The 27,375-nt window shown below is 45.6% G+C and overlaps 1 protein-coding gene across 1 annotated transcript in view; it reads right to left on the bottom strand.

Moving 5' to 3' along the window:
• Positions 1–1,206: 1,206 nt before the first annotated feature.
• The window catches only part of Reep1 (receptor accessory protein 1), a 55,873-nt gene continuing 29,704 nt past the window's right edge, over positions 1,207–27,375 (bottom strand). Inside the window, exons 6-7 of the mRNA XM_013035510.1 lie at positions 14,420–14,597; positions 1,207–1,456 (exon numbers count right to left, since the gene is read on the bottom strand). Coding sequence (XP_012890964.1) covers positions 1,446–1,456; positions 14,420–14,597 — 189 coding nt within the window. The 3' untranslated portion in view covers positions 1,207–1,445. The remainder of the gene's footprint in view (positions 1,457–14,419; positions 14,598–27,375) is intronic.

The following is a 27,375-nucleotide window of genomic DNA, read 5'->3' as shown; positions in this document are numbered from 1 at the left end:
GGTTGTGACCATTGCATGCATTACACTGAAAGAAAACATCAACTCTTAAGCACAAATATACTAGTCCTACATTTTGGCTCAGCTCCCAGAAAGCAGGGCAACTACCTCAGATCACAATGTCATCTTAACCAGATTCTTCCCCAAATTCTTAATGTTTCATTTTCCTACTAAGCAATCCTGGCATATAGAAAATACCTAAAATCCTACAGTGCCCACAAGAATAAGTTCACCACTCACATTCCACACAGAAAAGAAGAGGACTGAGGACTGGGCACCCTAGCTGCCCTGAATCTTAAAAGCCTTTCTAGAACTTGCCATTCTGGTTGTTACACACGTGTCTTATCTAATTTAGCACTATCTGAAACAAGGTTTAGTTCTAGCTTTATTGGTTTGTTTTTGCTTAGTGTTCTCTAAAAACAAGGTGCTCAGATCATAGGTTCCTTTACCTGGGGAAATGAGTTGCAGCACTGACCACTATGAAGAAAGAGTCACTTACTGTGAGTCCTCAAGCCCAATACGTTTTACCAGGAGTGCCCCTGAATGGGCTTGGAAACTCCCAATCCTGACTCCAAGGAAGCGATGAGCTCCCTGACTCTTCCCTTATCCTGGAGTCATTCCCCGGCCTCCCACCAACACATGCCTGTTGCTAAGATGCAGTCTCTAGTCTCCTGACCTTCTATTGACTGCACAAGCATCTGAAGAAGGTGGACCATCTTCCCACTGGAAAAGGGGTGCTACTGAAACTGGATTTGGGATCTTTATAAGAACATGGGAGCCACTGTCCAGAACCAAAAGTATTTGTTTACATTTTTTTTCTTATCAGAACTGCTGGCAGCATCTGTAAATTCATTATATTAAGCCAAAGCCATAATTCTGTACATCACAGTCCAAAATATTAGTACCAAGAACAAAAAAGGTTTAAAAAAACTTCATTTGCATTTACAGAACTAAAAACTAACTATGCAACAAATAAATTACAAATGTACATCTCAGCAGCATAGGGGTGATTTTGCTTGCATTTCTAAAAACACTGCTGTTTGTAAAGACAATCCAATTGTGGGAAATGGCTAACTAACCTCAGGAGACTTAAAGGCTCACCCCTGACCTCGCCCTTTAGGCTCTCCCCAGCAAAAATTTAAGGAAGGAAAAGAGAAACAGACAAACAGAAAAAGAGAGAAAGTCAGAGACAGACAGAGAGAGAGAAAGAGAAAAGAAAAAGAATGAATTTCTTATAGGTAGAAGAGGGGAGCGAATAAAGGCCGAGTCTGTGAGGTTATACACTCAAAGCACACCCAGCCTGCGGATTTCTGTGTTATTAATGACTAGCTCTTTAAGGCAGAGAAGAAACATTCTGGATCCAGTGTTGTTGGCTCATCTCATTCACTCACGTGGTTTCAGTGGCCGAGGATGAGGTACTTTTCTTCCTGAAGCGAGATCGAAGGGTTCTAGGCGGTGCCTGATAGAGAAAACAGAAAAAGAAATTCTTCAGTGTGGCACAAGTGTGTTGTTTTGAGGATGGCACCTTGGGGTAGGGTAATGTGCAGATCCTTAGCTCTTCACATGGTTGCGAGCTAGTGGGCAGATCTGGGGTCTTTCTTGGGTCTCTCCACAATAGGAATCACAGAGTTGCACCCTGCACACCCTGTGAAGCCGAGCGCATTGAGGAGACACCTCCCTCTTGGGTTCTTCATGTCCTACTTCTCCAGGTCTCCTAATGGAATGTCTGGCCTGAAGAGTGATGCATCTTTGTTGTTGCTACCTTGGGAGCAAATGATCTTAAGGAGTGACTCATCAGAGAAATGTCTCCCAACCTGGCCTGTTATAGCTCCTTTGGGAACTGGCCTCCGGTTTCCTGATGCATGCTTCAAATTTCCATCACCAAGTTGCCAGTCCCCATTCTGGAGGTGGAACCATTTACTGCACAGCAAACCACACTACAAAGGCAAATACCACCTCCTGAGGTTAGTTAGCCATTTCCCACAATTGGATTGTCTTTACAGACAGCAGTGTTTTTAGAAATGCAAGCAAAATCACCCCTATGCTGCTGAGATGTACATTTGTAATTTATTTGTTGCATATTTAGTTTTTAGTTCTGTAAATGCAAATACCCCCTCCCAAAAATGGCTCAAGGGACCCCACCCTTCCATAGGATACACACATCACAGGAATTGCTATGAAAATGAAAGAAAGGGAAAGAATTTGTTCTGGCATAGCACCCAGAGGTTCATACAACTGGCTCCAGCCCCTTCCACTTTTCATCCTCTATTCCTGTTAACTTCTCTGAAGCTAGATAAGAAAACCTTCTCTATCTGTACTGTGTCCTTTTACACTGCTGCTCCTTCTGACTAAAAGCCCTTCCCTGTCTCCAGGCTTGCACATAGCCTAATTCTCCTAAGCACCAGCCCAAAAGTCTTCTGGGGAGAGTAAGGGAAGTTGTGACATTGCCCAAAAAGAAATGTACTCTTTACCTGACTTATGTAACTGTAACCCCTTTGGATGTCACCTTTATAATAACAAATTTAAATTTAAATAAAAAAACAGGTTAAAAAAAAGTCTCCTGGAAGCCAGGTGCTGGCTACTCAGGAGGCTGAGATCTGAGGATCTCGATTCGAAGCCAGCCAGGGCAGGAAAGTCCGTGAGACTCTTTATCTCCAATAAACCACTAAAAAAAAAAAAAAAACCTAGAAGTGGCGCTGTGACTCAAGCAGTAGAGCACTTGCCTTGAGCTGAAGAGCTCAGGGACAGCGCCCAAGCCCAGAGTTCAAGCTCCATGACCAACCAAAAAAAAAAAAAAAAAAAAGTCTCCTGGGCTGAGCTTTTGCTGAGCCCTTCTCCCCACTGCCCAAACACACATAGCCAGGTTTTGTCACTACCTCTGTTCTCAGTACTGTTTCGTATGGCCCCAAAGCCGAGGCCTTTGCACCCAGTGGGAAGTGTGTTCTCTGCTCTGAATCCCCACCATGTACTTGCTGCATGGTGTCTGGCTCCATACCAGGTAGGCACATAGGAAGAGAGAATGATTCAAGCACAGAGCAGCCTTGGGTACTCACACAGGGTCCTTGGGTGGCAGCCTTGCCACAACAAAGTGTCCACCACCAACCTATGGATAGGACCAAGGCTCAGAAGCAGTATAACTCACCTTTGTAAGTCACCTGCCCCTTGGTTGTTACAATAAACAGTGGGACATTTGTACCCTCACTGCATCCCCTCCCATGCCCACAGTGGGCTTTCATTCTTCCAATGCCTAGATGGGTCTCCTCTGGTAAATAGAACTAATCCTTATGGGCTAGACATACAGGTCAGTGTTAGAGTGCATGCCTAGTAGGTAGGAGGCCTTGGGTTTGATCCCCAGCACCACAAAAAGAAAAGAACTGATCCCTATATACTTAGCCTTGGAAAGGAATATGATGAACTGAAAACTGAATAGTCCCAACTACCATCCAGGTATGAACAGGAAGATTGGGCCTCCATATTGGTGTGGTAAGCATTTCAGTTTTCTTCATCTGACTCTCAGAGGCCTGTATCATCCAGAGAAGAAACACCCAACTTGTTCCAGAATTGTGAGTCAGCAAATCAGGAACGGAAAAAACTGAGCAGATAGAGGGGAAGTCTCTGAGGTCCCCAGATTCTGCTGGCTCCCCACTTACATACATGCATAAGGCTCAAGAACTCCAGGCTCCTCCCTCCTGCTGCTAGAGACCATCACATCCACAGTACCCCTGTCACCCACATTGAATTTGTACCAGGTGCGGTGCTGTGTCTTGGAGATAGAGTGGTTGAAAAGCCTTATTTATAAAAACCTGTCAATTAACATTCTGAATTTTTCTTCCACCAAAACACTTCTTTGGGTTGCTTTCCACTGACACACTATCTTAAGTTACCTGTTGATATTTAGAACAAAAAAAAATCAAAATCAAGCTTTACTATTCTCTCCTGTTTCTAGAAAGAATTAGTTACATGCCTGTTTGATGAAGGGAGACCTTATCACCTTAAGCACTTGAGAGATGTTGGATATCCCAATAAATGCCTTTCTCAGCACCCCTAGATGTCCAGGGCAATCCCTCCTGGACAAAAACATGCTCCAACCCACATCCCCAGACACAGTGTACCTCCAGGGGCAATTCCGTCTTTTTCGGCGCCTTATACTTGTACATGAACTCCAGCAGGTCTTCCTCCTCGTCGTCAGAAAATGCCAGTGGGTTTTGGACCTGGTGGGGCTCCCATGCCTTCACACCACCCTCATTCACATCTCCCTCAACCACTTAATGTCCATTTACAATCTACACAGAGGAGACAAAGTACAGCAAGGAGGGATCAGTGTGGAAAGCAGGAAAGGAGGATGGGAAGGGTAAGGTTAGATATAGCACCACAAGCCAGGCCTGTTAGGACAGCCGCGGTCCCATGTCTGAGGAAGCACCAGTGTCATTGAGACACTGCAAGCAGGAGGAAGAGGTTCAAAACGGTGAGATTGTAATTATGAGATGGACTAGATGGTATGCACAGAAACAACCACAGGCTTTGAATCTACTGAACAACTACAAGGGGCACACTTCCCTAGGAGAAGCAGCAGCTGTCCTAAGATATGCCAAACTCGGCAGCTTACCTCTGACTCCACACTTGAAGAATGCTTTGGAAAGAATCTATTAGAAAGGAGAGAGGAAAGCCAGGTGCCAGTGGCTCACACTTGTAATCCTAGCTACTCAGGAGACTAAGGTCTGAGGACTGCAGTTCAAAGCCAGCCCAGGCAGGAACTCTGTGAGACCCTTATCCCCAAATAACCACCAGAACACTGGAGGTGGTGCTGTGGCTCAAGTGGTAGAGTGCTTGCCTTGAGCTGAAGAGCTGAGGGACAGCACCCAGGCTCAGAGTTCAAGCCCCACAATCGACCAAAGGAAAAAAGAAAGAAAGAAAAAAAAAACAAAGGAGAGGGGAGGTCTTCTTCTTTAGCTCAAGGCTAGCACTCCACCACATGAGCCACGGCACCACTTCCATTTTTCTAGTAGTTTACTGGAGATAAAAGTTTCATAGAAACCGGGCCCCGGTAGCTCACACCTATAATCCTAGCTACTCAGGAGGCTGAGATCTGAGGATCTCGGTTCAAAGCTAGCCAGGGCAGGAAAGTCCGTGAGACTCTTATCTCCAATAAACCACTAGAAACTGGAAGTGGGGCTGTGGCTTAAGTGGTAGAGCACTTGCCTTGAGCTGAAGAGCTCAGGGACAGCGCCCAAGCCCTGAGTTCAAGCCCCACGACCGACCAAAAAAAAAAAGGACTCATGGACTTTCCTGCCCAGGCTGGCTTTGAGCTGCTATCTTCAGATCTCAGCCTCCTGAGTAGCTAGGATTATAGGCGTGAGCCACCAGCGCCTGGTTAAGGGGAGGTCTTCTCTAGGGAAGAAATATGGTTCTCTATATACATTTTACAAGCACTGTTGACATGCTTTATCCTGTATATTGGGCTTCAAACATTCTTCAACAGACAGGCTGTAAAATGCCAGGAAAAACCTTAAGTAAAGCTATGCAGATTTTTCATTTCAAAAGCCCATCCTAGAAAAGGAGGGGGAACAGAATCTGAATGTAGATTCCTCTTACTACTACTCCAATAAAATGACATTTACACTCCTATTTCAGTCTGCTTTGAAGAAACCCACAGGAAAAGTTCCAGAATTAACTCTCATTGAGTGCAGTCTATTTCCTGTTGCCTACTCAGGTGGTCCTTAGTGTGAAGATGTAAACTATTCTTTGCCTACACCAACTTAATCTGAAATCCACAGACACATCTTTCTACACCTTGTACATTATTTTAACCTTGAATTACAGATTGAGCTAGAACAGCCTTGGCTCATTGAGTCCAACCAGCCTGAGGTCTGAAGATAGAAACCTGAGCTCTTGCCTGGACCCCCAAGACCTGTCAGCCCCAAACATGCTTTCTCCATGAGCAGGAGCTGGCTGCACTATAGTAATAAGGAGTAAAGCTCACAACTGAATCCTGAGCAGCATTTCCAGTTTCTACTGCCACACCTACTAGCAGCCAGCAGGGAGCAGCATGAGGGCGCTGCTGCCTGAACTAGACCTTGCAAAGAGGCATGGTGGGTGGACAGAATGAACTGCTCAGAAGTCATGAAGGCACCTTGGTTTTTTTTCACCCTGTGCTTCCCTCAGCCTATTTTTCGCTCTCTTCTCCTGCCCAAAGCAGTTGGATTCTTTGGATTCTGTTAAATCTGAACACCATAATCTAGAGAGACTTTTGTGAAGACTCTGGGCCTCCCCAGCTTGAGACTCCAACTGCATTTATCATCCGTACTACAAGGCTCATGCCAAACGCCCTGGTGATCATGCCCCATGTCAGTTCTCACTACTTCAGCTCAGCAGAAAGCATCCTTTAGTTGTAGGACCATGGCAGGTTGTTCCTCATGCCCTCTGTACACCTGACTCTGGGTCAGGCACAGTGGTTACTCAGCCACTACATTAGGTGGAATCCTGGCATTATCTCAAAGAGCTCAGGTCTGCCCCATTCAGAGCTTGACACCCACCACCCAGGACATTCCTCCAGATACAGATAACTCCTGTATGCAAAAGGAAGAAGAGACAGGGCTGCCCAGGACCTAAATCTCCTGGACCAATACTCAACTCCAGAAACAGGCTAGCCAAGCCCAATCTAGCAACAAACCCATATCCTGGAAGTGGACGTGTATTCTGTCCAGTCTGTGCCTCTGCATGTGCACATGCTGTTCTCTCTAAACCCATTCTAAGTCTTTCCACTGGTATTGAATAGATCCTTAGGGATATAACAATCTGCCATTCACCAGGTCTGATGTACTGAGACTGAGCAGCAAACTCACACACTGCAATAATAACCACCACCACCACTACCACCACCCTAGACTGAAACCAACAGGGCTTTGAGAATGTATCCCACAGAGTCCTTGAGCAAGGACTACAGGGTTGAAGTGATACTCTGGTCCCTAGCAGTCAAAAAGAATCCAGATACGAAGGAAGGAGTTGAAACTAGTACTCTGCTGAGCAGAGCCTGGGAGCAAGGGAGGTCAGCACAGGTAGCTAGGGGCCAAAAGTTACAAAAAGAAGAGCCAAGGCTGGGTGCCGTGGCTCACACCTGTAATCTTTGCTACTCATGAGGCTGAGATCTGAGGATCACAGTTCCAAGTCAGCCTGGGAAAGAAAGTCTCTAATTAACAATCAAAAAGCCAGAAGTAGGACTGTGGCTCAAGCAGTAAAGCATTAGTTCTGAGCAAAAAAGCTCAGAAACAACGCCTAGATCTGAATTCAAGCACCAGAACTAGCACAAAACAAAACAACAACAACAAAAATCCTAGCCATCATCTGCCCTGAACACTTTTTGCCAAGAGTGTTGTTTATAATATTCAGTCTTACTCTTGGGACTCAAGAGCTAAGCCTCAGAGCCCCAGGGCACCATGGGCCCTGCATATCCTAACTAATGGTGGTGGCGCTGCAGTGAGGAAGCTTGGCATCCTTGACTGTCCACAACCCAATAGCCCGCATTTGATATTTTCAATTCTCCTCACCACAATTTACTTGCCCATTCCCTTCCCCAGGTTCCATTCTTCTTACTTTGATTTGCTATTTCATATGCAGTTGCACAAGCAGACTATATACATTTTAGCACAGGGAGGAGAAGAAAGAAAGAAGATAATAGAATATGGCCCACTGAGTGCAACAGGTTGAGCTGAGGTTGAGGACAATCCTTGGTGTTATTCCCACAGGTGAATTCCCACCCTGGAAGGGAGTTTCTCTCTATACCCGAGTACCCTGATGACCTCAGAGATGGTCTGTATGGGAGCAGGTCTCACATAGATCATGGCCACAGCTTCTCTGAGCCTCAAGTGACAAAAGCACAGGCCTCAAACCCACAGAGTTGTCACAAAGGAGTCCAAGGCTGGATGGCCTCTCGGAAAGGGTCCCTATTGTCTCCCACAGCAAAACAATTGGGCAAGTGCCCCAATGCCAGTACCGTAGAACAGGTGGACCTCAGGCTCCACCTCTCCCCTCCAAGGGGGGGGACTGAGAGGCTAAGTTCTTTAAATGTCTGAGGGCGCCTCCAGAGTTGAACCCCTGGATGGCCCATCCTTGTAGCACAGCACATCACTCTCAGGTTAGCAAACACAGCCCCACAGCACACGCTGGGTTAATGGAAGGCAGCAAATGTGTGTGAGGAGCATGCCTTTCTGGAACACTTACATCCAGGTCCCCAGCAGCCACCGAGGAGAGAGAAAAGAACACAGGTTAGGCTCCGCGTCCTTGGGGATGAAACCCACGCACATACTTACTATTTGGTAACACCTACTTGATTTAGGGGGTAAAGTTCTCTGACTGATTACATGCAGTGATTCTGAGTTTGGGTACATGTTCTGTCAAGGTAGGTAGACAGGGCGAAAAAAGTGGGGGGGGGAGGTGGAGAAAGAGGAAAAGCACAAAGAAAGGGAGACAGACATGCAGGAAAGGGCAGACAGAAAGGCAGGCAGGACTGGAACTGAAGTGGGACAAGAATGTTCTCCTGGGATCTGAAATATGTGCAACTAAGAACAAACTGCTCCCTGGGGCCTCTGACTCCACGCAAGGCAGTCACTGCCCTATGAGGGACTTAGTAGCTCAATGCCACACCCTCCCTCCTCCCAACCCCCTCAAACCCAAATTAAGATCTAGATTTACAATTTCCTTAGGAAATTATACTTTTTGCTCAAGGATCCGGAGGTTTGACAAGTTCTCCAAATGCTGTGAGCCTTCCCAGGCTTTGATGAGATCAGCCCCCACCCCCTCACCATGACATCAGGTTGGGAAAGCATCTGTGACCCCTTGGTTCTTCTCTCTGGTTCTGATGCCTGGGAGTTGGCATCCTGCCCTGAAGCAAAACAAGCCTTCCCCCACACCATCCTCCACCACCTCACAGCCTAGTGTCCTCCACTTGCAGAGCTAGAAGGACCCCAGGGACATCCAGCCCAAGCTGATAACCTTAAGGAGAGAGAGAGACTGAGGCCCAGAGAGGGCACTATTTTCCCAAGGCCATGGCAGGCAATGCTGTATGAGCATCCCTGAGCAGTGGCAACAGAACTCCAGTTTATTCGATTGTGAACAAGGCCTGCCCTCCTTAGGAAAGAGGTCTGATGCCAGCCTGGCCAGGTCTACTCCCTACCAACCCCCATCCATTCTGAGATGGAGAACCACTGAATCCTGGACTGGCTCTGCTCTGTATGTAACGGCCTGCCCAAACTCCTACAATTCCTACAATCAGCTGCAGTTATATTTAAATGGCTGGAATGTAGCTTGTGATTAGGAAACCACCAGGTATCACAGCAGATGAAGGTTCTCAGAGTGGCCCAGAGCAGTGACAGTAGCACAGAATGGAACTTCATAAGTATTGCCCTTCCTGGTCCCCTATGACAGTATTAGAAGTCATGGATTTAAAGATTCAAACTCCTTTTTTTTTTTTTTTGCTCAATACCAGGGATTGAACTCAGGGCTTTTTCTGTTTGCTTGGCAAGTGGTCTACCACTTAAGCCATGCTCCCAGCCAAGATTCACACTTTTATTTAGGGATGGTGGTGCCAGTCCGGGGGCCTGAACTCAGGGCCTGGGCACTGACCCTGAACTTCTTTTGTTCAAGGGTAGTGCTCTACCACTTGAGCACAGCTCCACTTTCAGCTTTTTGATAGTTTATTATTAGAGTTAAGAGTCTCAAGGACGGGGCTGGGAAGGTGGCTCAGTGGTAGAGCGCTTGCCTTGCATGCCTGAGGCCCTGGGTTCGATTCCTCAGCACCACATAAGCAAAAAGAAAAAAGCCAGAAGTGGCACTGTGGCTAAAGTGGTAGAGCGCTAGCCTTGAGCTGAAGAGCTGAGGGACAGCGCCCAGGCCCAGAATTCAGGCCCCACGACCAGACCTCCCCCCCCAAAAAAAAGAGTCTCAAGGACGTCTCTGCCAGAGAAGCTTGGCCTCTCTGAGGCTTCTTAGCTTGATTGAGATCCTCAGATCTCAGCCTCCTGAGTAGCTAGGATTATGGGCATGAGACACCAACACCCTACTCAGATTCAAACTTTTAAAGGATGAATAGGTACAAATAACTCTGGTCACCTGGGCTCACCAGAACTGCATGGTTGTTTCTGGAGGGCCACTGGGCCTGAGTCCTAGCCCTGAAAATATCTGTGTGCCCCTCAACTTCCAATGTGGACTGGAGGCACCAGAGGGAGGTGTTTTGATTAGTGGAGCCAGGATAGAACACTATTCTCTAGCTGTGTCCCTGCTCAGCACTTTCTGACTGCTGCTTACCTTGGATTTGCAGCCCTTCAACACCCCCTGTTCTTCCAAAGACCTTAAAAGATTTATTGCTAAGAAATTAAAGGGAGAGCAGAACATTCATGCGTGCAGGTTCATGTCCTGGTGTGGATATGGGAGGAGCAAGCAAGCGTCTCTCTAGCTCCAGGGGAGCACCGCAGGCAATATCAGGGGCACTGTGTGCCTTTCTTTCTTTCTCGCATCAGCCAGCAGGTTTTGGGCTAGGATGACCCCTCCAGCCTTCAGAGCCAAGGACAGCTGCTCCATGGAGAAGCCAGGAAGGGGGAGGTCATGGAGAAGCTGTTAGTTTAGATCCTTCCTAGTCCCCAAGGTCTCCAGTTAAAGTTAGGCAAACAGGAGGATCAGGCCCTGGGGGTGCCAGTGGCAGGGCAGCTGTGGCTCCACCAAGCTGTCACTCACACACACTGGGCAGGAACAATCCAGAACAGGGAGAGAGATCCCAGATTCAGCCTCTCTCTGAGTTCTCTTCGCTGGAACAAGGCTCAAATAGTAATTGTCCTTGTAAAAGCTCCTTCATGGCGATTTTTCACAACAGTGCAGGGAAGTAGGAAGATGGTGAGCTCTATCCTCATTTCAAGATGGAAGCAACCGAGGTTCAGAGTAGTTAGGTGACTCACACAAAACCGCACGGCTAGTGAGTGGCAAAGCGGCTAGTAAGTGGGCTCTCTTGGCGGTACCAGGCCCAGAACCCCTAGAACTTTGGAGCATTGTCACTCTGGTTAGAGCCTCCTCTTGAGGCGAGAGCCCAGCAAGCTGCAAGGAGGCTGGCTGCTACTCACCTTTCCGGGTCCTGCAGGTAGAGCAGCAGGTACACACTGTGGGAATGGGGGAGGGTGGGACCATCAACCATATCCCCACTCCACAGGAGCCAGCCCAGGAGAAACAGACACACCAGGAAAGGGTGTGGTTCCTACGTGCTCAATGCAGGGCTCCTAGCAAAGTGGAGTTTTGAAAGGAAAACAAGGTGGGGGAGGGAAACATCTCAGATTCAGCTTTCTCACAGTTGCTAGAATATACTGTCACCAGGCCCTGATTCAGCCCTAGGAAGGGTATGGGATAGGGCAAAATTTCTCTCTCCTTTTTATTTTATTTATTTTTATTTGTTGTTGTTGTTGGTCATGAGGCTTGAACTCAGGGCCTGGGCACTGTCCCTGAGCTCTTTTGCTCAAGGCTAGCACTCTAACACATTGAGCTACAGTGCCACTTCTGGTTTTCTGGTGGTTAACTGGAGATGAGTCTCACAGACTTTCCTGCCCAGGCTGGCTTTGAACTATGATCCTCAGATCTCAGTCTCCTGAGTAGCTAGGATTACAGGTGTGGGCCACCAGCAGCCAGCTAGGGCAAAATTTTTCTTAAGGAAATAATTCCAACTACCCCATTTCCAGAAACCTTTTCTCCAAGGCTTCTGGTTCAAAAAGTTTTTAGGGGACATCTCCTTTGCTCTCTGGACACTTATGCACTAGTGTCTGGGCATTTGATTGAAGACCTAATTGAACACTGCTTTACATACTCCATTGGTGTATATCTGGGCTTGGTCATGTAGTAAGTTCTCAGTAAATGCATGTTGATTGTGCCATTTAACTGTAGCTCCCAAGTGCAGCCCAGAGCTCTGAGGGCCTGCAGTCACCTCTGCCTACTTGACCTCTCCCCCTAGTTACTGTTCTCAGCTCAGCACCTGCCCAGGGTTTGCAAATAACCTTTTCTCTCCTCATAAGCCCCAAGACACAGGCTGACTAGAGATTACTGGGCCTTTGTTCTGAAAGAAAAGGTAAAAGAGAATGGGACCTTTGCCTGAATCAAGATCAAATCCATGCAAGTGACCTCCTGGGGAATTGTTCTGGGGAAAAATCCTGAAGCTGAATCTACTCCCAGCAGGAACAAGCAACATGATTGCCTAGTGGTGTCTGCTCCTTGTGTGGCATCTTCTGTGTCTGCACAGGCCTCGAGTTACCAGCAAGAAGCCCAGTCAGATCCTATACTGGGGTGTTCTTTCTTCTACCTGGCCATGTCCGGAAGGCCATAGCAGCCCTGGGTGGGTAGACTTCCTCTGCTAGAATTCTTCCCAGGGCCACCGACCCTCACCCTCAGAGGCACAAGAGCCCCAAAGCCTTCTTTGTAGGCTTTTGTTCTACATCCAGGGTCTAGGTTACCTTTCACCTGTCTTCCTTTCTGGAATGGCTTTTATTTTAGGCCCCAGGACAGCTGAGGAAAAAGACACAAATCCCTGGCTTCCCTGACGTTGATACCTCCCTCTCTGTGTCCTGAAGCCACAGGTGCTGAGGCCAAGGGGAAGTGCAGAGAAGGGTTGGTTGTGTTGGTTGCAGCATAGCTGGTTCTCTCCACCCAACTGCCAGAGTGCTCAGATGCGGCAGGGGATGTCACCGGTTGTGCTAATGGAAGGTAGCAGAACACCAAAACAAATCATCCCACACTTTTTTCTTCTAGGATGCAGCTTCCATTTGAGGCTCAGTAGCCAATGAGCCGGTCGAATTTCTGGGTAGTATACATACATAGCAGGTCAGAAGCTGTAGCTACTCATGAAGCCTGGATGGTCCTTGGGTAAATGACCACTGGGCACTGAACCAGAAACCAGGTAGTCACATTTAACTGCAGCCTTTTACCAGGTGATGCTGGTGATATCAGAGGGTAAAGTCAGAGTCAGATTGAGTGATAATCTAAGGTCCCTTCCTGCCTGAAATCTGAAGGTTCCATTCTAGGTTCTACAGTTGAGAGTTCTCTCAGGGGATAACCTTTTCCTATGGTGGTCCTCAACCCAAGCCCAACCAAGCCTCCCTTTCCAGCCTTGCCCTGCTTCTAGGTTAAAACATTTGCCAACAAAGATCCACAGTCTTCAAACCTGGGGGAGAAGCAAAGGGAGCATTCCTGAGAGGGGAGGAAACAAATATCAAGCAGTGTCAATAGATTTAGGTATTTCAGATCTGAAGGTGGCTCATTATGCCCACAGCTTAATCCCTGTACCCAAAGTCAGGTAGGATGTATCAACATCTGGGGTCCAGATGTCCCTGCAGGCCACATCGCCCAGCACATAGGGTCTAGGTGTCCTGGGTGATCACCAGGCACACCCCTGCAAGTTCCAAAAGAATGATCCAATTCCCTACCCACTCCCTTCACAAGGAGGAGTTCCAAAACCATCCTCAATCCTCCCATTATCAACCCTAGCTGATGGCAGTGCTGAGCACCTGAGCCTGCAATCTCTGTGAGGAATAGTATGTAAAACCCTGAGTCCTAGCCCAGCTGCCTACCTCCTTTGTCCACGGGTCTATCTTCCAGGAGCCTGACGCCTACACCAGTGGATCAGATGCCAGGAGGTTCTGAATACATTTTAATTCCCATAGCATCACAGGTCCAGGTCTCACCTTAGACCTATGGAGGCCTCTGGGGATGGGTCTAGGATCCTTTCTGCATGTGGAACAAGGTTCCCAGGTCAGTCTTCATGGGGACAGCCTTATGCTGGGTGCTTGCTTGACAACCAGTTAGACAGTGGAAGTGGAGATGTTGCCTCCCCCCAAATTAGACCTTAGAGTAGTGTGGACCTTAGTCTGGAGGGGCTGAGGTATTCATGGTGAGTGGATGGTCAGGGAGGAGAAAGGGACAGTGGAGGGATAGAAGGGACAGGAACTACTCAGGCAGGGAGAGAGGCTGTGGTAAGCTGACATCCCTGGGTGGGTGAGAGAAGACATTCAGGTGCTCAGGACAGGGAAAGCCCCTAAGTGTGGGATCACAGAGAACAAAAAGAGATGTGTTTTCAAGCCCCATGACCAACAAAAAAAAAAGAGAGAGAGAGATGTGTCTGCTGCCTCTAGATACTACCAACTACTATCACTCCACACCCTAGTTTCCCAGTCAATAAATGAAGGACACTGAACCCTTTAGTGCAGTGACTTAACCTGCCTCAGGGCAAGGTTTCTAGGAGTAGCCTAAATAGTGCTAGGCCCCTTAGAGGATCTGATAGACATCTCTGTTTGTGGCAGATACCAGGGCAAGCGCCAGGTTGCATGACATATGGTGGCCTGAGCCTCTCATTGAAAGTGAGGCCTAAAGGATGGGCAAGAGGGGAAGTGAAAGAGACACCTACCTGAGCTTCCAGCACTCTCAGAAGCACTCCTGGACATCTTAGGTTGGCCATGTTTGCCGCTGGCCCGCCCAGGCCCTGGGGGTGGGGGGCCTGAGGGAGTAGGGGCACCGTCTCCCCTGATGGTGGTGAGGTCCTGCATGCTGAAGCTCCTCAGTCTCTCCGATAAGGCACCCTGTCCCTGGATATAATACAGGAAGGCACATGTCAGCGGCCTGATCAAAGGTTCACAGGTAGCCTTGCCCTGAGGATGGGCAAGGTCAACATCAAATCCTGTGATGTTTCTGCAAGGGAGTAGGGATCCAAGGACATTGCTGAAAACAATGAGAGGCAAGCCCAGCACATTCCAGGACCTCCTCTAAGTCTCAGTCATTATTCTTCTCTTCCTGACACCCCATGATTTGCTATAGCCCCAGATCTACCAGGGCCAAGGAACAATTTCTGCCTGTAATCCCTGCACTCTAGACACAGCTGGTTGCCTCTCTGCTGTTACACCAGTAAAAATCCATATATGGCCAGGTTCTTCTCAGTTCTCAGTACACAAGAATCTAGCTAGAAAAAGGCCAAACCAAATTTTCTATGTGCTCATCCCTTGTTCTTTCCAAAAGATATAAAATGCAGACAGCGTTATTTCAGTGTGTGACAGCATTCATTACTTTTTTCTGTGCAGCTGTTTATATGACACATTCACTTATGGTGGCACTTGAGCCTCTCATAAAATACCCAAAAAGTAATGAGGTAGGAAGAGAAAAATGATACTAAAAAAACAGCCCGAGCTGGGGTACCAGTGGCTCATGTCTACATTCAGCTACTCAGGAGGCTGAGATTTGAGGATTGTGGTTCAAAGACAGCCTTGGAAGAAAAGTCCTTGAGACTCTTTTTCTCTAAATGTCAAAATGCTGGAAATGGAGCTGTGGCTCAAATGGTAGAGCATTAGCCTTGAGCAAAAGAAGCTTAGGGACAGCACCCAGGTCCTGAGTTCAGGCCTCAAGACCAGCACATTAAAAAGTCCCTGCTGCTGACTGTAACTATTTCATACTCTGAATGTGCCAGGATATCAATCTCAGGGGTGGTGACTGTTCTTTTGTTTAGGAAAGGCAAGTGCATCATATAATGAAGAGACAGTCCTAACTGCCTGATAACAGACTCTGTCTCAGTGGAAAGAAACACAGTGAAAGCTGAAGGGTAGAGTACTGCTTCAGGAATGTCTCAGGCTGAGAGAAATCCATACTTTGAAGAGGAACCCTGACAGAGTAATTGGGACTGTGGGGGAACTCTCAAATGCTGTGTTTATAGGCCTCTGCCATCACATGAACCTATGATGTTCTCTTTCTTTTTTTTGCCAGTCCTGGGGCTTGAACTCAGGCCCTGGGTGCTGTCCTTGTCTTTTGCTCAAGAATAGCACTCTTACCACTTGAGTTACCACTTCCAGCCTTTTCTGTTTATATAGTACTGAGGAAATGAACCCAGAGAGGCATGCAGGCTAAGCAAGCACTCTACCACTAAACCACATTCCCAGGCCCTCATTCATCTTCTTATTTATCTGTTCAGTAATGATTTAGTGAATACTTTCTATGGGCAACTGCCTTAGGTATTATTAGGAAATTGCAAAAATATAGCTTTATTTCTGACAAAATGTAACAAGACAAAGGTACAAATGATGCAGAAGTGCTTTACAGAAGCCACAAAATGTGAAGAGAACAACAGTTCTCAAGTCAGATCTGGATTCATATTCCACTCCTATAATTTAGCACCTGATTGACCATCTTCAAGACAGCATCCACCTGGCGAGATGCTGGTGAGGCCCTAGTGAGACTATGCCCTTCAAATACCCATCAGGGTACCTAAGGCAGAGTAGATATTCAACAGTGCCAACTTTGGTGACCATGTAAGTCGCTTAGACATCTAAGTTGCTGTCAAAATCAGAGAAGAAAAAAAAATCATGTCTGACCAACAAGAGGACCAGGACAGGCCTCATAACCCCCAGGCCAAATCAATAGTCAAGGACTAAACTCCATTGATGTACTTTGCCCGTTGTTGAAAATGCTCAGCAATACATCTGAGAAAAAGCAGCACCTGTCCATTTTAGCAAACGGCTCAGTTTCACTCTCAGAAGCCAGTCAGTCAGACTAGCTCCAATATCACTAGCATCATGAAGACTGGAAGTGGCAGAATTAAGAAAGAGGAGATAATAATAGCTCAGTGCCAACCCAGTCCTGTGTCAAAGGAAATCACAGGGGCATAGAAACAAGAGTCATGAAAACAAATTAGTCTTCTCAGTCAAAACAAAGAGGTTTAAAATCAATATCTCTCTCACATTTGTAAACTTCTTAGTCCAGTTCAGACTTCACTCAAAAATCTCATTACTATTCTCCTCCCATAAACCCCAATCTCCTCTACCATTTCAACTTTCTCTTTTTCTAGTATCTTAAATTCTCCAGATTTTAACTTAAAATCTTTGAAAATTCTATCGTCTTCCAAAAATTTCTTTTTGGTGCTGGGGATAGGACCCAGGACCTCTTGCATGCTGAGCACACACTTTACCACAAAGCTATAGTCCCATTCTGATCCTTCATTTTGTTATTCTGGCTCATCATCTTCTGAGAGCAACCAAAAGTTTCCCACAAAATTAGATTTCCTATAGGAATGTAAATTTTCCTAGGTATGAAAAGCTTAATACCCATACTCTTCATGATTCAATAAATCATATTAACCATAGTAAAAAGCTCTGAGAAGTCCTCAGTGTTCTTGGGTTGTTTAACTCAGTGTACCTTAAATGTATTTGACCAAATTGGGATACCCTATTAAGCTAACTGTCCAAAAGTCATCCACAATTCCATTCTTGAAATAGTGAGTAAGAAACAGATTTTCCCCATCCCTAATCCCCCCCATAGCTGTAGATGGCCTTATAATGCAGTTCTTGTCAATGAGACATAAGGGATTTATTTCTGGGAAAGATATTTTTCCTTCCTGAGAGATGAAGAAAAAGGCCTGACCCTTCTCCCTGCCTTTCTCCCATTCAGTGTGGTTCAGATGCCTGGAACTGACATCGAGTGATTAGAGGAACCACAAAGCCATCCACTTAAGAGTTTTGTCATCACCAGGTCACTGGAATAATGAGAGCTCCCACCTACTCCTAGACTTCTTGTAAATGATTTTCATTGATTGCAAGGCACATTATTTTCCCATTTCTGAAACTGGGATGAGTCTTACAATTGCTGCTGCCCTGCCAAACTTGTCACCACCCACACATGAATATACTTGGCTATTATTTCCCCTGGCACAAATGGACAATGGAACTTTAAGTGTTCAAGTAAGAAACCACTTAAGGATCACTTGAAGAAGGAATGTAAGTTCTGGTTGTCTAAAACACATTTCACTGATACTTTCTGGCACAATCAAGAAAATAGCAGCATCAGAACTGGCAGAATGGGTATCAACAGAATAAATAAAAAGTTCCAGAAGTAGCCAGGTGCTGGTAGCTCATGCCTGTAATCCTAGCTACTTAGGAGGCTGAAATCTGAGGACTGGGGTTCAAAGCCAGCCCGCGCAAGAAAGTCTGTAAGGTGCTGTGGCTCAAGTAGTAGAGTGCCAGCCTTGAACAAAAAGCTCAGGGACAGAGCCCAGGCCTAGAGTTCAAGACCCTGGAGTAGGAAGAAAAAAAGATCCAGAAATAACAACTCTACATAATTGCAGCACTGGAAGGAATGGAAAGTGGTATGGCATGGTCATAAATGGATGAGTTGAGTTGAAAAGTAATTCAGCAGACTCTGATGGGAAGGAATGAGGTTAGGAAGACCTTAACCAATTCTTAAGATTTCTTGTTCCTTTTCATTGTATGTACAAACATCTGAGTCTGTGTCATTAATAAGTGGCAAACACTCTAAATGTAAAAGCATGTGTTCTAATTAGTGGTACTTTCTAAGTGGTACTTACAATACCACTAAGTTTAAAAAGTAATGATTTTAGATTCAGTGAAATATGATTGCACTTGTCAGAATAGCTTTCTCCAACCATTCCGACTTTGTAATATATTTTCATTGCCCCATTGTATTTCTTTGTTTTACCCTCATACAATTATATTTAACTCCGTGAATTGATTGCTAATTAGCTTTCTCCTCCAGAGTGTTTTCTTAACTATCATAGCCATGGATCTACCACTTCATTTTAGTTCAAAAGCAAAATACAAACAAAAGGACTGGAGGTATGGTTCAAGTGGTAAACACTTGCCTAGTACAAGCAAGTCTTGAGTTCAATACTCACTACTGCAAAAGAAGGAAGGAAGGTGGAAAGGAAGGAAGGGAATAAGGAAGGAAGTAGGAAATAAAGAAGGAAGGAAATAAGGAAGGAAGGAGGAAAGAAGGAAGGAAGGCAGAAAGGAAGGAAGGAAATAAGGAAGGAAGTAGGAAATAAGAAAGAAGGAAGGAAGGAAATAAGGAAGGAAGGAGGAAAGAAGGAATTAAGGAAGGAAGGAGGAAAGAAGGAAGGGAGGAAGGAAGGAAGGAAGAGAGAGAGAGAAGGAGGGAGGGAGGGAGAGAGGGAGGGAAGGAGGGAAGAAGGGAGGAAGGCAGGCAGGCAGGCAAGGATATGACCATTTATTGACCTGCAGCTTGAATGATGTATGGTAGCAGGAAATCCCACCCCACTCCAAAGCATCAGCTGGAGAGACAGACCAAAGGAAGTATCCTTTTGCACAGGACCTTGGAATGTGTCTCGGAATGTTAGAGGGGAGCAGAGGACAGATAGGGTATTTTTCAGAGGCAAGGTATCCCAGAGGAAGCAGCTCTGGGAGGACTTGGGCAGGTGAAGATGAGGACAAAATAGAAAGGAAAGTATTTTTTTGGTATCTGTCACCACTAAGCATGACCATTTCATTCCATTCCAGAGAGTCTGCTGTTTCTTCTCCCAAGGAGATGGGAATCCACTCTACTGTGTTCCTTCATGGTCATGAATAAACCTGATTCCTGAAAGTGCCTGCTTCAAGGTGGCAGCTTTTTCTGGAAGGCAGAAGTAGGAATGATTTTACTTTCTGTTATCCACCTTCTTTTGTGGTTTAAGAAATTTGCAACCATGGGCTGGGAATGTGGCTTAGTGGTAAAATGCTTGCCTAGTATGCATAAAGCCCTGGATTCGATTTCTCAGTACCACATAAACAGCAGAGTAATGAGCAAAAGAAGCTCAAGGATAGTGCCCAGGCCCTGAGTTCAAGCCCTAGAACTGGTAATAACAACAACAAGAGTCCATGGACTCTTATTTCCAATTAGCCACCTAAAAGTCAGATGTAGAGTTGTAGCTCAAGTGCTAGAGTGCCAGACTTGAGCAACACAGCTAAATGAGAGCCTGAGGCCTATAACTCAAGACCCAGTACCACCTCCAACACAATACTAATAATAATATCAATATATTGTATTACAATATGATTAATATAGGCAATATATTATTATTAATACAATAATATACTATTATAACAATTGTTATTATTTTGGGAAGTAGAGCTGTGGCTCAAGTAGTAGAGGTACAGCCTTGAGTGGAAAGCTAAAGAGGAGGACCAGGGCCCTCCCCAGCACCAACACACACACACACACACACACACACACACACACACACACACACATGCGTAATAAAAAGAATTTTGCAACCAGGAACACAATTACCTTTAGGAAGTCAGTACAACTTAACTTTCAGTAATACCCACAGGATTCTCTCAAGGTCACCTTGAGAGTCATTTCATAACCATAAAGACTGCATGTTACTGACAAATTAAATACCATCTAGATCAAAAGAAAAAAATTTCTTTTAACAAAATAAAATTAAAATTGAAAGAGAGCTGAGAGGAAAGACACAGTATCTCCAGAAACAGAATGATCCAAGCCCTCATGAGGCCCTTCACCCTGGAGCCACCACCACGTCACAGGCAAACACAGTATCTAATGCCTGCTACTGAGGACAACGAAAATAAAGGCAAAAGGTTTTAGTGAGTCAGGCAAATGATAACAAAGCCACCAGCATAACCACATTTCCCACTGGTAATTCAAGAAGAGTTAGTTCTTTGGTCTAAATCCCATGAGGTACCCAGCTCCCCATGGGTTAACCTCTACCGTTCCACATGCTCCACATCAATGCCAGGCAGGCTCCTTATCAACATGCCACACAAAGACCCAGCCTTGTTTGTGACATAAAATTGAACAAACAAAACAGAGAAAAAGAGATAAGAGTTTCTACCAGGATAACATCAGTAATCAAATTCAATTCATTCTCCAGGCATTAAACAAAGGAAAATCCTCAAGTTAATCACATGTTAGATGCTCCCAAATTAACACACAAGAGATGCTCTGGTAGGATGATGAAGTAGCCAGCTCCATGTGCCTGGCATGGAGTCACACACACTCACACACAAGTGTCAGGGTGAAGAGACACCTGCCTCTGATCCAGACCAGCGGTTGGTAGGCAGAGTTGGTTGCTTGACCTCCCTACCGGACTGGATCAGTTTGGAGTTAGTCACACCTCTCAACGGGGTTACCTGCCCTTCTCTGAGGTCCAAAGAGGAGACAAAATGAAAGAGTCGAGTCACCTGATAAAGGGTAAAAGGAGGACAATGAAAAAAAAAAACCAGCCAAGGGCTCCAGGCCAACAGGTGTTGAAGGGAGTCACTGGTTTCACCTCTTTCCTTTGCTTGCTCACTCTCTCACTCATTCATTCACATTTTTATTTCTTTGCTCACAACAAATGCTTATGGGATGCTTTCAACGCTGTGTAACATTCTGCAGAAGAGCAAAGATGAGAGTGGTGTACTTCATACTTCCAAGGAGCATGAAGTACAGCTGGGACTCTTGCCTCAGGCCAAGAGTCTGCCTTGGCAGCTACTCTAGCAGTTTTTTGTTTGTTTGTTGTGTGTGTGTGGTTTTTGTTTTTGTTTCGTATACAAATGAACCTTCTGAATGACCATCTACAGACATTTGGTTTAAAATAGAAGATCTAGGGACAACCATAAAGTATGCAGGGCTGGAGCTGACTCTAAAATCCTTAGTAGCAGTTGATTATTGACTAGAAAGACATATCTGCTTGAGAAGTTCATAGGGAAGGCGCTTGGGGGATTCAAGGAGCACTTGACTAGGAATTAGATGTCCTTGCTGTAATGTCAGTCCAGTAACTAACAAGCTGTATGACCCTGGGAAGGTCACTCAACATCCTGGGCTCAGTTTCCTCCATGAAATGAGGCTGCAGTGCCTGGCAGCTAAGGCTCCTTCTTTACTCCAGCAGTTTACCTTTGAACTTCCTTCTTTATTGACAGGTGGCAGGTGCTCACCTGTTGTAAGCTGCCTCTCAGGGACCCAGGGTTGAAGAAGAGGAGAAGTAACTGTGCAAAAAGTCAAGCCCCTCTGGAAGAAACCAGAAGCCCAAGGTGGAAGAGTGGCTTGACCAGAAAGACAAAGCACATGAGAGTTGATGGGACAGCTGTGGGAAACTCAGCCTGAAGAGTCTGCCTTGTAAATAACTTCCTACTGCCAAGACCTGACTTGTTTTATTCTGTTTAGCAGTAAAGAGAAGATGGTAATCAACATCAAAATGACAGAGAAGCAGAAGTGAGTTTCAGTGGCCTTTATTCAGCATTTGCTGTGAGCTCTGTATTGAGTAAAGTCTTCATGTTTATCAATTAAAAACTATTTTGGCTCAGGATGTGCCAGCATCCCTATTTACAAGTGAAAACTGAGGTTCACAGATATATCTCAGGAAGGAGTGGGACTTTCAACATAGCCTGCTCATCTCCAAAAAAATCACACTTTGGATGTACTTGTTGCTAAGCACTGCTCTATTGACCATGGCAACTAAAAAGATGCACAACAATCTTTCATTCCTTTAACACTCAGTGAATACCTACTAGGGATGCAAATATAAATGGCTAGGCTGGAGGCATGGCTTAAGCAGCAGAGGGCCTGCCTAGCATGCCTTGAGTTCAAACTCTAGTACTGGCAAATACAAATGATTACAATCGAATGCCACTAGAAGACCAAGGAATCAGAGACCAGTTCTAGCTAGGATCAGAGGTAGTTTCATAGAAAAGTTGGCATTTGACCTTGAAAAGTTGGCAGGATTTCAATAAGATAGAAATAGACACAGACAGAGGACCAAAAAAGAGCAAAAAACAGAGGCAGGAATGAGAATACTCTATAAACAGTATACATAGTTGCTATTTCTAGAACAATAAGAACGTGGTATTAAGGGCATAATAAAAGGGATAGAAAGGTAAAGTGAGATTAACTAGACTGGAAGTTGGGGTGGGACTGTGTAGCCCTCAAAGGGAAAGGGAGAAGAGCACTGACGACTTTTGTGAGAGGCCTAGCTACAAGGGAGGGTCGGGGTCAGACAGGGAAAACGCCCAGAAGGAAAAAAAAACAACTGATATTCAGTGATGAGAACTTTAAGAGAGAACTTTAAGAAAGTGGTGTATCTAAGCTCAGGGACAGCACCTAAGCCCTGAGTTTAGCCTCCAGGATAGCACAACCTCTCCCACTGCCAAAAGAAAACAAAAACCCACACACAAAGAAAAGGTAGGGTATCAAAAATGATTGAGACTTGGAGCCCTGGGTGTCTGAGAAGATTCTGGTTTGGTTAGCAATTATGCAACAACAGAGGATGGAAGAGTTGTCATTAGTGGAGTGTTGATGAAAGGTACTAATAAGACAAGGAGGTTTCGGCAGAAAACCATAAACACTGGACTTGAACTGCAGGCAAAGAAACCAACAGGGAAACAAGTTATACTGTGAGACAGCTGAAGGTAGATAAAGGATGAGATGGTGCTGGCAGGGAAAGAAACGAGAAAGCTTGGGCCCAGAGTAATCCATCCATCACTGAAGGAGGAGAGGAAGGGAGGGAGTGTGAGTGCCCATGAGCACCCTTGTCCCATAAGTAAGGGACTAGCTCTTTATTCTCAATGATCTCAGTCTGTTCCCTGAGGTCTTCTAGCTTCAACCAGGCTCTTTTCTGGCCCCAACCTGGGATACTTCAGGGTCCCTAAGCACCATAGGAAAGCATGGAACATGAGGAGCAAGTAACATCCAACCAGCTACTCTGTGTGGATTCCAGGCCCTTGTATTTCAGCTGGCCATCAAGATTTCACCTCTCTACTCAGCAGAAGGAGGTGAGCAGGTATCATGGTAAGTAGAAACACTGGGGAAAAAACAGGAATCCAAGACAGGAATGACAGAGGCATGTAGAGTAACTCTATACTGGTGAAAAGTCTTCCTCAGTTCTGCTTTCATGGGTTTTGGAAAGTGAAGATACAGAGCTGGGAGAATAGCTCACATGATAGAGTGCTTCCCTAGCAAACCCTAGGTGCGGTTTTCAGTGTGGCAAAAAGGGAAAAGAAAAAACAAAAGGAAGTTCAATTGTAAGTGGTTCTTTGAGAGACCAGAAGGCAGAGAACACTTCTAAATGTTTCAGCTGATTGCCTATAACCATTTAGATAATCCTAGCATCCAAAACCAGTTGCCATGGTGAACTCTAAATATTAATGTCTCACAGTCCTAAGCTGAAACAGAAGAAGATTAACTGCATGCAAGCATGCTACGAGGGAGGTCAGGAGGCATTCCTCTGAAGGGCAAAGGGACAGATTTGGGATTCTGGAGTCCTCAGCCAGTATATTCAGCAATGAGGGAGAAAAGCCAAAGAAGAGAGACCCAGACACACAGAGAAAGGACAGACCTTATCTCTTCTCTTCCTTGGAAATACCTTCACAGGAGGTATTAGGAGAAAATCAAGCCTTCCCTTTGATTAATTTATACACAAGTAGGCTGATTGGGTCAGGTCAGAAACTTATGACGTTCCTGGAATAAGGTTCTGATTACATAAAGTTCTTTTTCCTCCAGATTTTTTCCTCTTCTTTTGTTTTTTGTATGGGATTTGAACTCAAGATCTTGTGCTTGCTAGGCAAAAGTCCTACTACGTGAGCCACACCCCTGCACCCCAGCTCCCCCAGTCCTTCAGGGCTCAGTATTATGGCAATAAGGATTAACTACTACTATGCTCAGAAGATCTTTTATTTTTATGTGTTAGCTCCACAGTACCCTCCTAGAGCCATCAAAGGATAGAACAAAGAGCAGAAGAGGGAGGAAGATCTGGCGCTTTGATCCCATCACCTGGTAGAATTTGTAGTCCTACCACAGCATAGACATGCTCCGTGTAACAATGTTTGCCTTCTCATATAAGACAGGATGTGCCATCTAGCCTAGCACTACAGGCGGCATGAACTGTCCAGATGGGTTTGTGTAAGTATACTGTGTAAGCACAATGGCCAGGTCACCTAAGCATGAGTTTCTCAGAACTTATTACATTTCTCAACTGGCATTAACTTTTGGAGAAACACACACGTGCACACACACACACACACACACACACACACACACACACACACACACTCTCTGCTCTCTTCCATTTCCAAGTATATGCTCTAGTGAGCTAAATGTGCATCCCAGGAAAAATACAACATTAACTTGAGGAACCCTAACCACCACTCTTGGCTCTGCATGGGGCCTCAAGCAGAGCTAGCCTTTTAAAAATCATCTGGGAAACTTGTAAAAAATAGAGATTCATGCCAGGCGCTGGTGGCTCATGCCTGTAACCCTAGCTACTCAGGGGACAAGATCTGAAGATCGCAGTTCAAAGCCAGACTGGGCAAGGAAAGTCCAATAAATCACCAGAAAACTGGAAGTGGCTCTGTGGCTCAAGTGGTACAGCACTAGCCTTGAGCTGAAGAGCTGAGGAAGGCCCAGAGTTCAAGTCCCATGACAGAAAAAACAAAAAAGAGATTCATGTGTCCACTACTTGAGATTCTGATTCAGCACACCTGAGCACCTATTTAAAACATTAAAAAAAAAGCTTCCCAGGTGGATTGGAGCATGAAAACCAGATATGGACTCACTGACCCACTGGTAAGTCACCATCCACTGACCCAGCCGGGCACTATTATTATGGAAACCATGGATGAACTTCCCTAGCCCGACCAGATCTGGGGAGTTTATTACTGCCCCAACCCCCTGCAAAGCACACATGTTTCAAAGATATAGGGCACTATTTTTGGAAGAGATGTGTTTCCCCTCTTCAGATATTTATATTGAGGAAGAAAAAGCAAAGCTTATATTTTCTTGTCTGAAACCAAATTCAACACAAAGCAGATGTCCTTGGCTCCTACTTTAGTGGAACTAATGAGCAGTTATTTCCTGAGGCAAATTTCAGACTGTCTAAAGCTGTCGTAAGGTGCCTAACTGGAGAAATCTTAGGACCACAAGTTTATCCTGATAGTTAGGAGAACAGGAGGTGACTGGCCCTAAGGACATAAAGACTCCAGTTTGCGGCAGACTTGGAAAAGGATAGCCCTGTGGGGTTATGGATGCAAATACATCTGACAAAATACACCACACTTAGGCTCTCTAACTAACCTGAGGAAAAAGCACTACCAAACTTCCTTTAGGCTCCAGAGGCAGAGATAGGGTACAGAAAGGGACTGAGAAAGGTTTTCTTTGACTTTGTGTTACAAGATTGGCCTGATGGATTCAGCGCTCTTTTCTTCCAGCATACAAACAAGAGCTTTACAATTGATGGCTCTTGGGGTTGTCACTGCTCTTTGTAAATCCTGCTACATCTCCTCTGGATATCAAAGTGAACTGTCCTTTCCCAAGAGGCTCTCTGGGATTCATCACCTAGCCAGACCTATTAAACCAAGGCAGGAGAGGGTCCTGTGGACACCAACATATGGAGTTTTGAACACTTCCCCACTGGTATGTGTGACAGAAGACGCTGGTCCTTTTCTGAAAATAGAATTGTTCCTTTTGGGTCTCATCCCCTCTCTCTAAGCACCTGACCCAAGCACTTCTTCTTCTTCTTCTTCTTCTTCTTCTTCTTCTTCTTCTTCTTCTTCTTCTTCTTCTTCTTCTTTTTTTGGTTGTAGGTCTTGAATTTTGGGCCTGGGCACTGTTCCTGAGCTCCTCACCTCAAGGCTAGCACTCTACCACTTGAGCCACAGTGCCACTTTCCCCAAGCACTTCCTGACTTCAGGCAGAAGGGGCTTTTAAATAGCCACCCAACCTTGTGTGCTGAGCCCTGCTCCAAGAAATGTTTCCCATTGGCTTCCTCCTAGTTCAGGACCCTGGGAACCTAGCTCCACCCGTTGAGCCAGCTGGTTCTCAGCACATTCCATTCTGCCATCCACTCAAAGCTCACAGAGCACAAAGATCTGTAACTATCTCCCTTTCCAAAACCTTTGCACAACTCTACCACCTCTGTCCTCCAAACCCAGAGCCACCATCCAGGATTTATAACCTTCCTTTGCTAATACAACTATTATGTCTTCCAAAATACCAGTGTGACTACCAGTGGGACCCTCACCCCACATCTGGGCTCCCGGAGAGGGGTGGCCACTAGGAAACACTAGGGAAACCTGATAAATTTAAGAAGGAATGGTCCACCAATTTCATTTTTCAGGTCTGAAGAAATAATGAGAAACTGACACGATGATATGATGTGAGAAGGAGCTAGAAGAGAGACAGAAGACACTGTCAAAGGGCTAAGCAGAAAAGAGAAAGAAGGTTCATATTGCAATATTCCAGGAGAAATGTTTATTTCAAGCCTCCTTCACTTTATTTACTAGTATTCTGAAAGTCATTAAGACCATCCAATTTGCTCTAGGATCCTGGATGTCTTCTGGCTCTGCTGGGCCACATGAGCACGAAGTGAGTCTACCCATTCACTCAGATGGTCTCTGGCTATTGTTGATGACTGTCTTAATGCAGCTGTTAATTGCAGAGAAGTACCCTTTCTCTATCTCCCTCCTTTCTCTTTGGTCTGTCTCTCAGGTTTCACCTCCAGATTCTTAACCTGGGACTATGTGGACCTTGGGTCTTAGGAACTTTTGGATATTGAACACATTGTGTGTGTGTGTGTGTGTGTGTGTGTGTGTGTGTGTG

This window comes from Dipodomys ordii, unplaced genomic scaffold (assembly GCF_000151885.1).
Source record: "Dipodomys ordii isolate 6190 unplaced genomic scaffold, Dord_2.0 Scaffold214, whole genome shotgun sequence".
Lineage (NCBI taxonomy): Eukaryota > Metazoa > Chordata > Mammalia > Rodentia > Heteromyidae > Dipodomys > Dipodomys ordii.
This window is presented reverse-complemented; position numbering and strand designations above follow the sequence as displayed.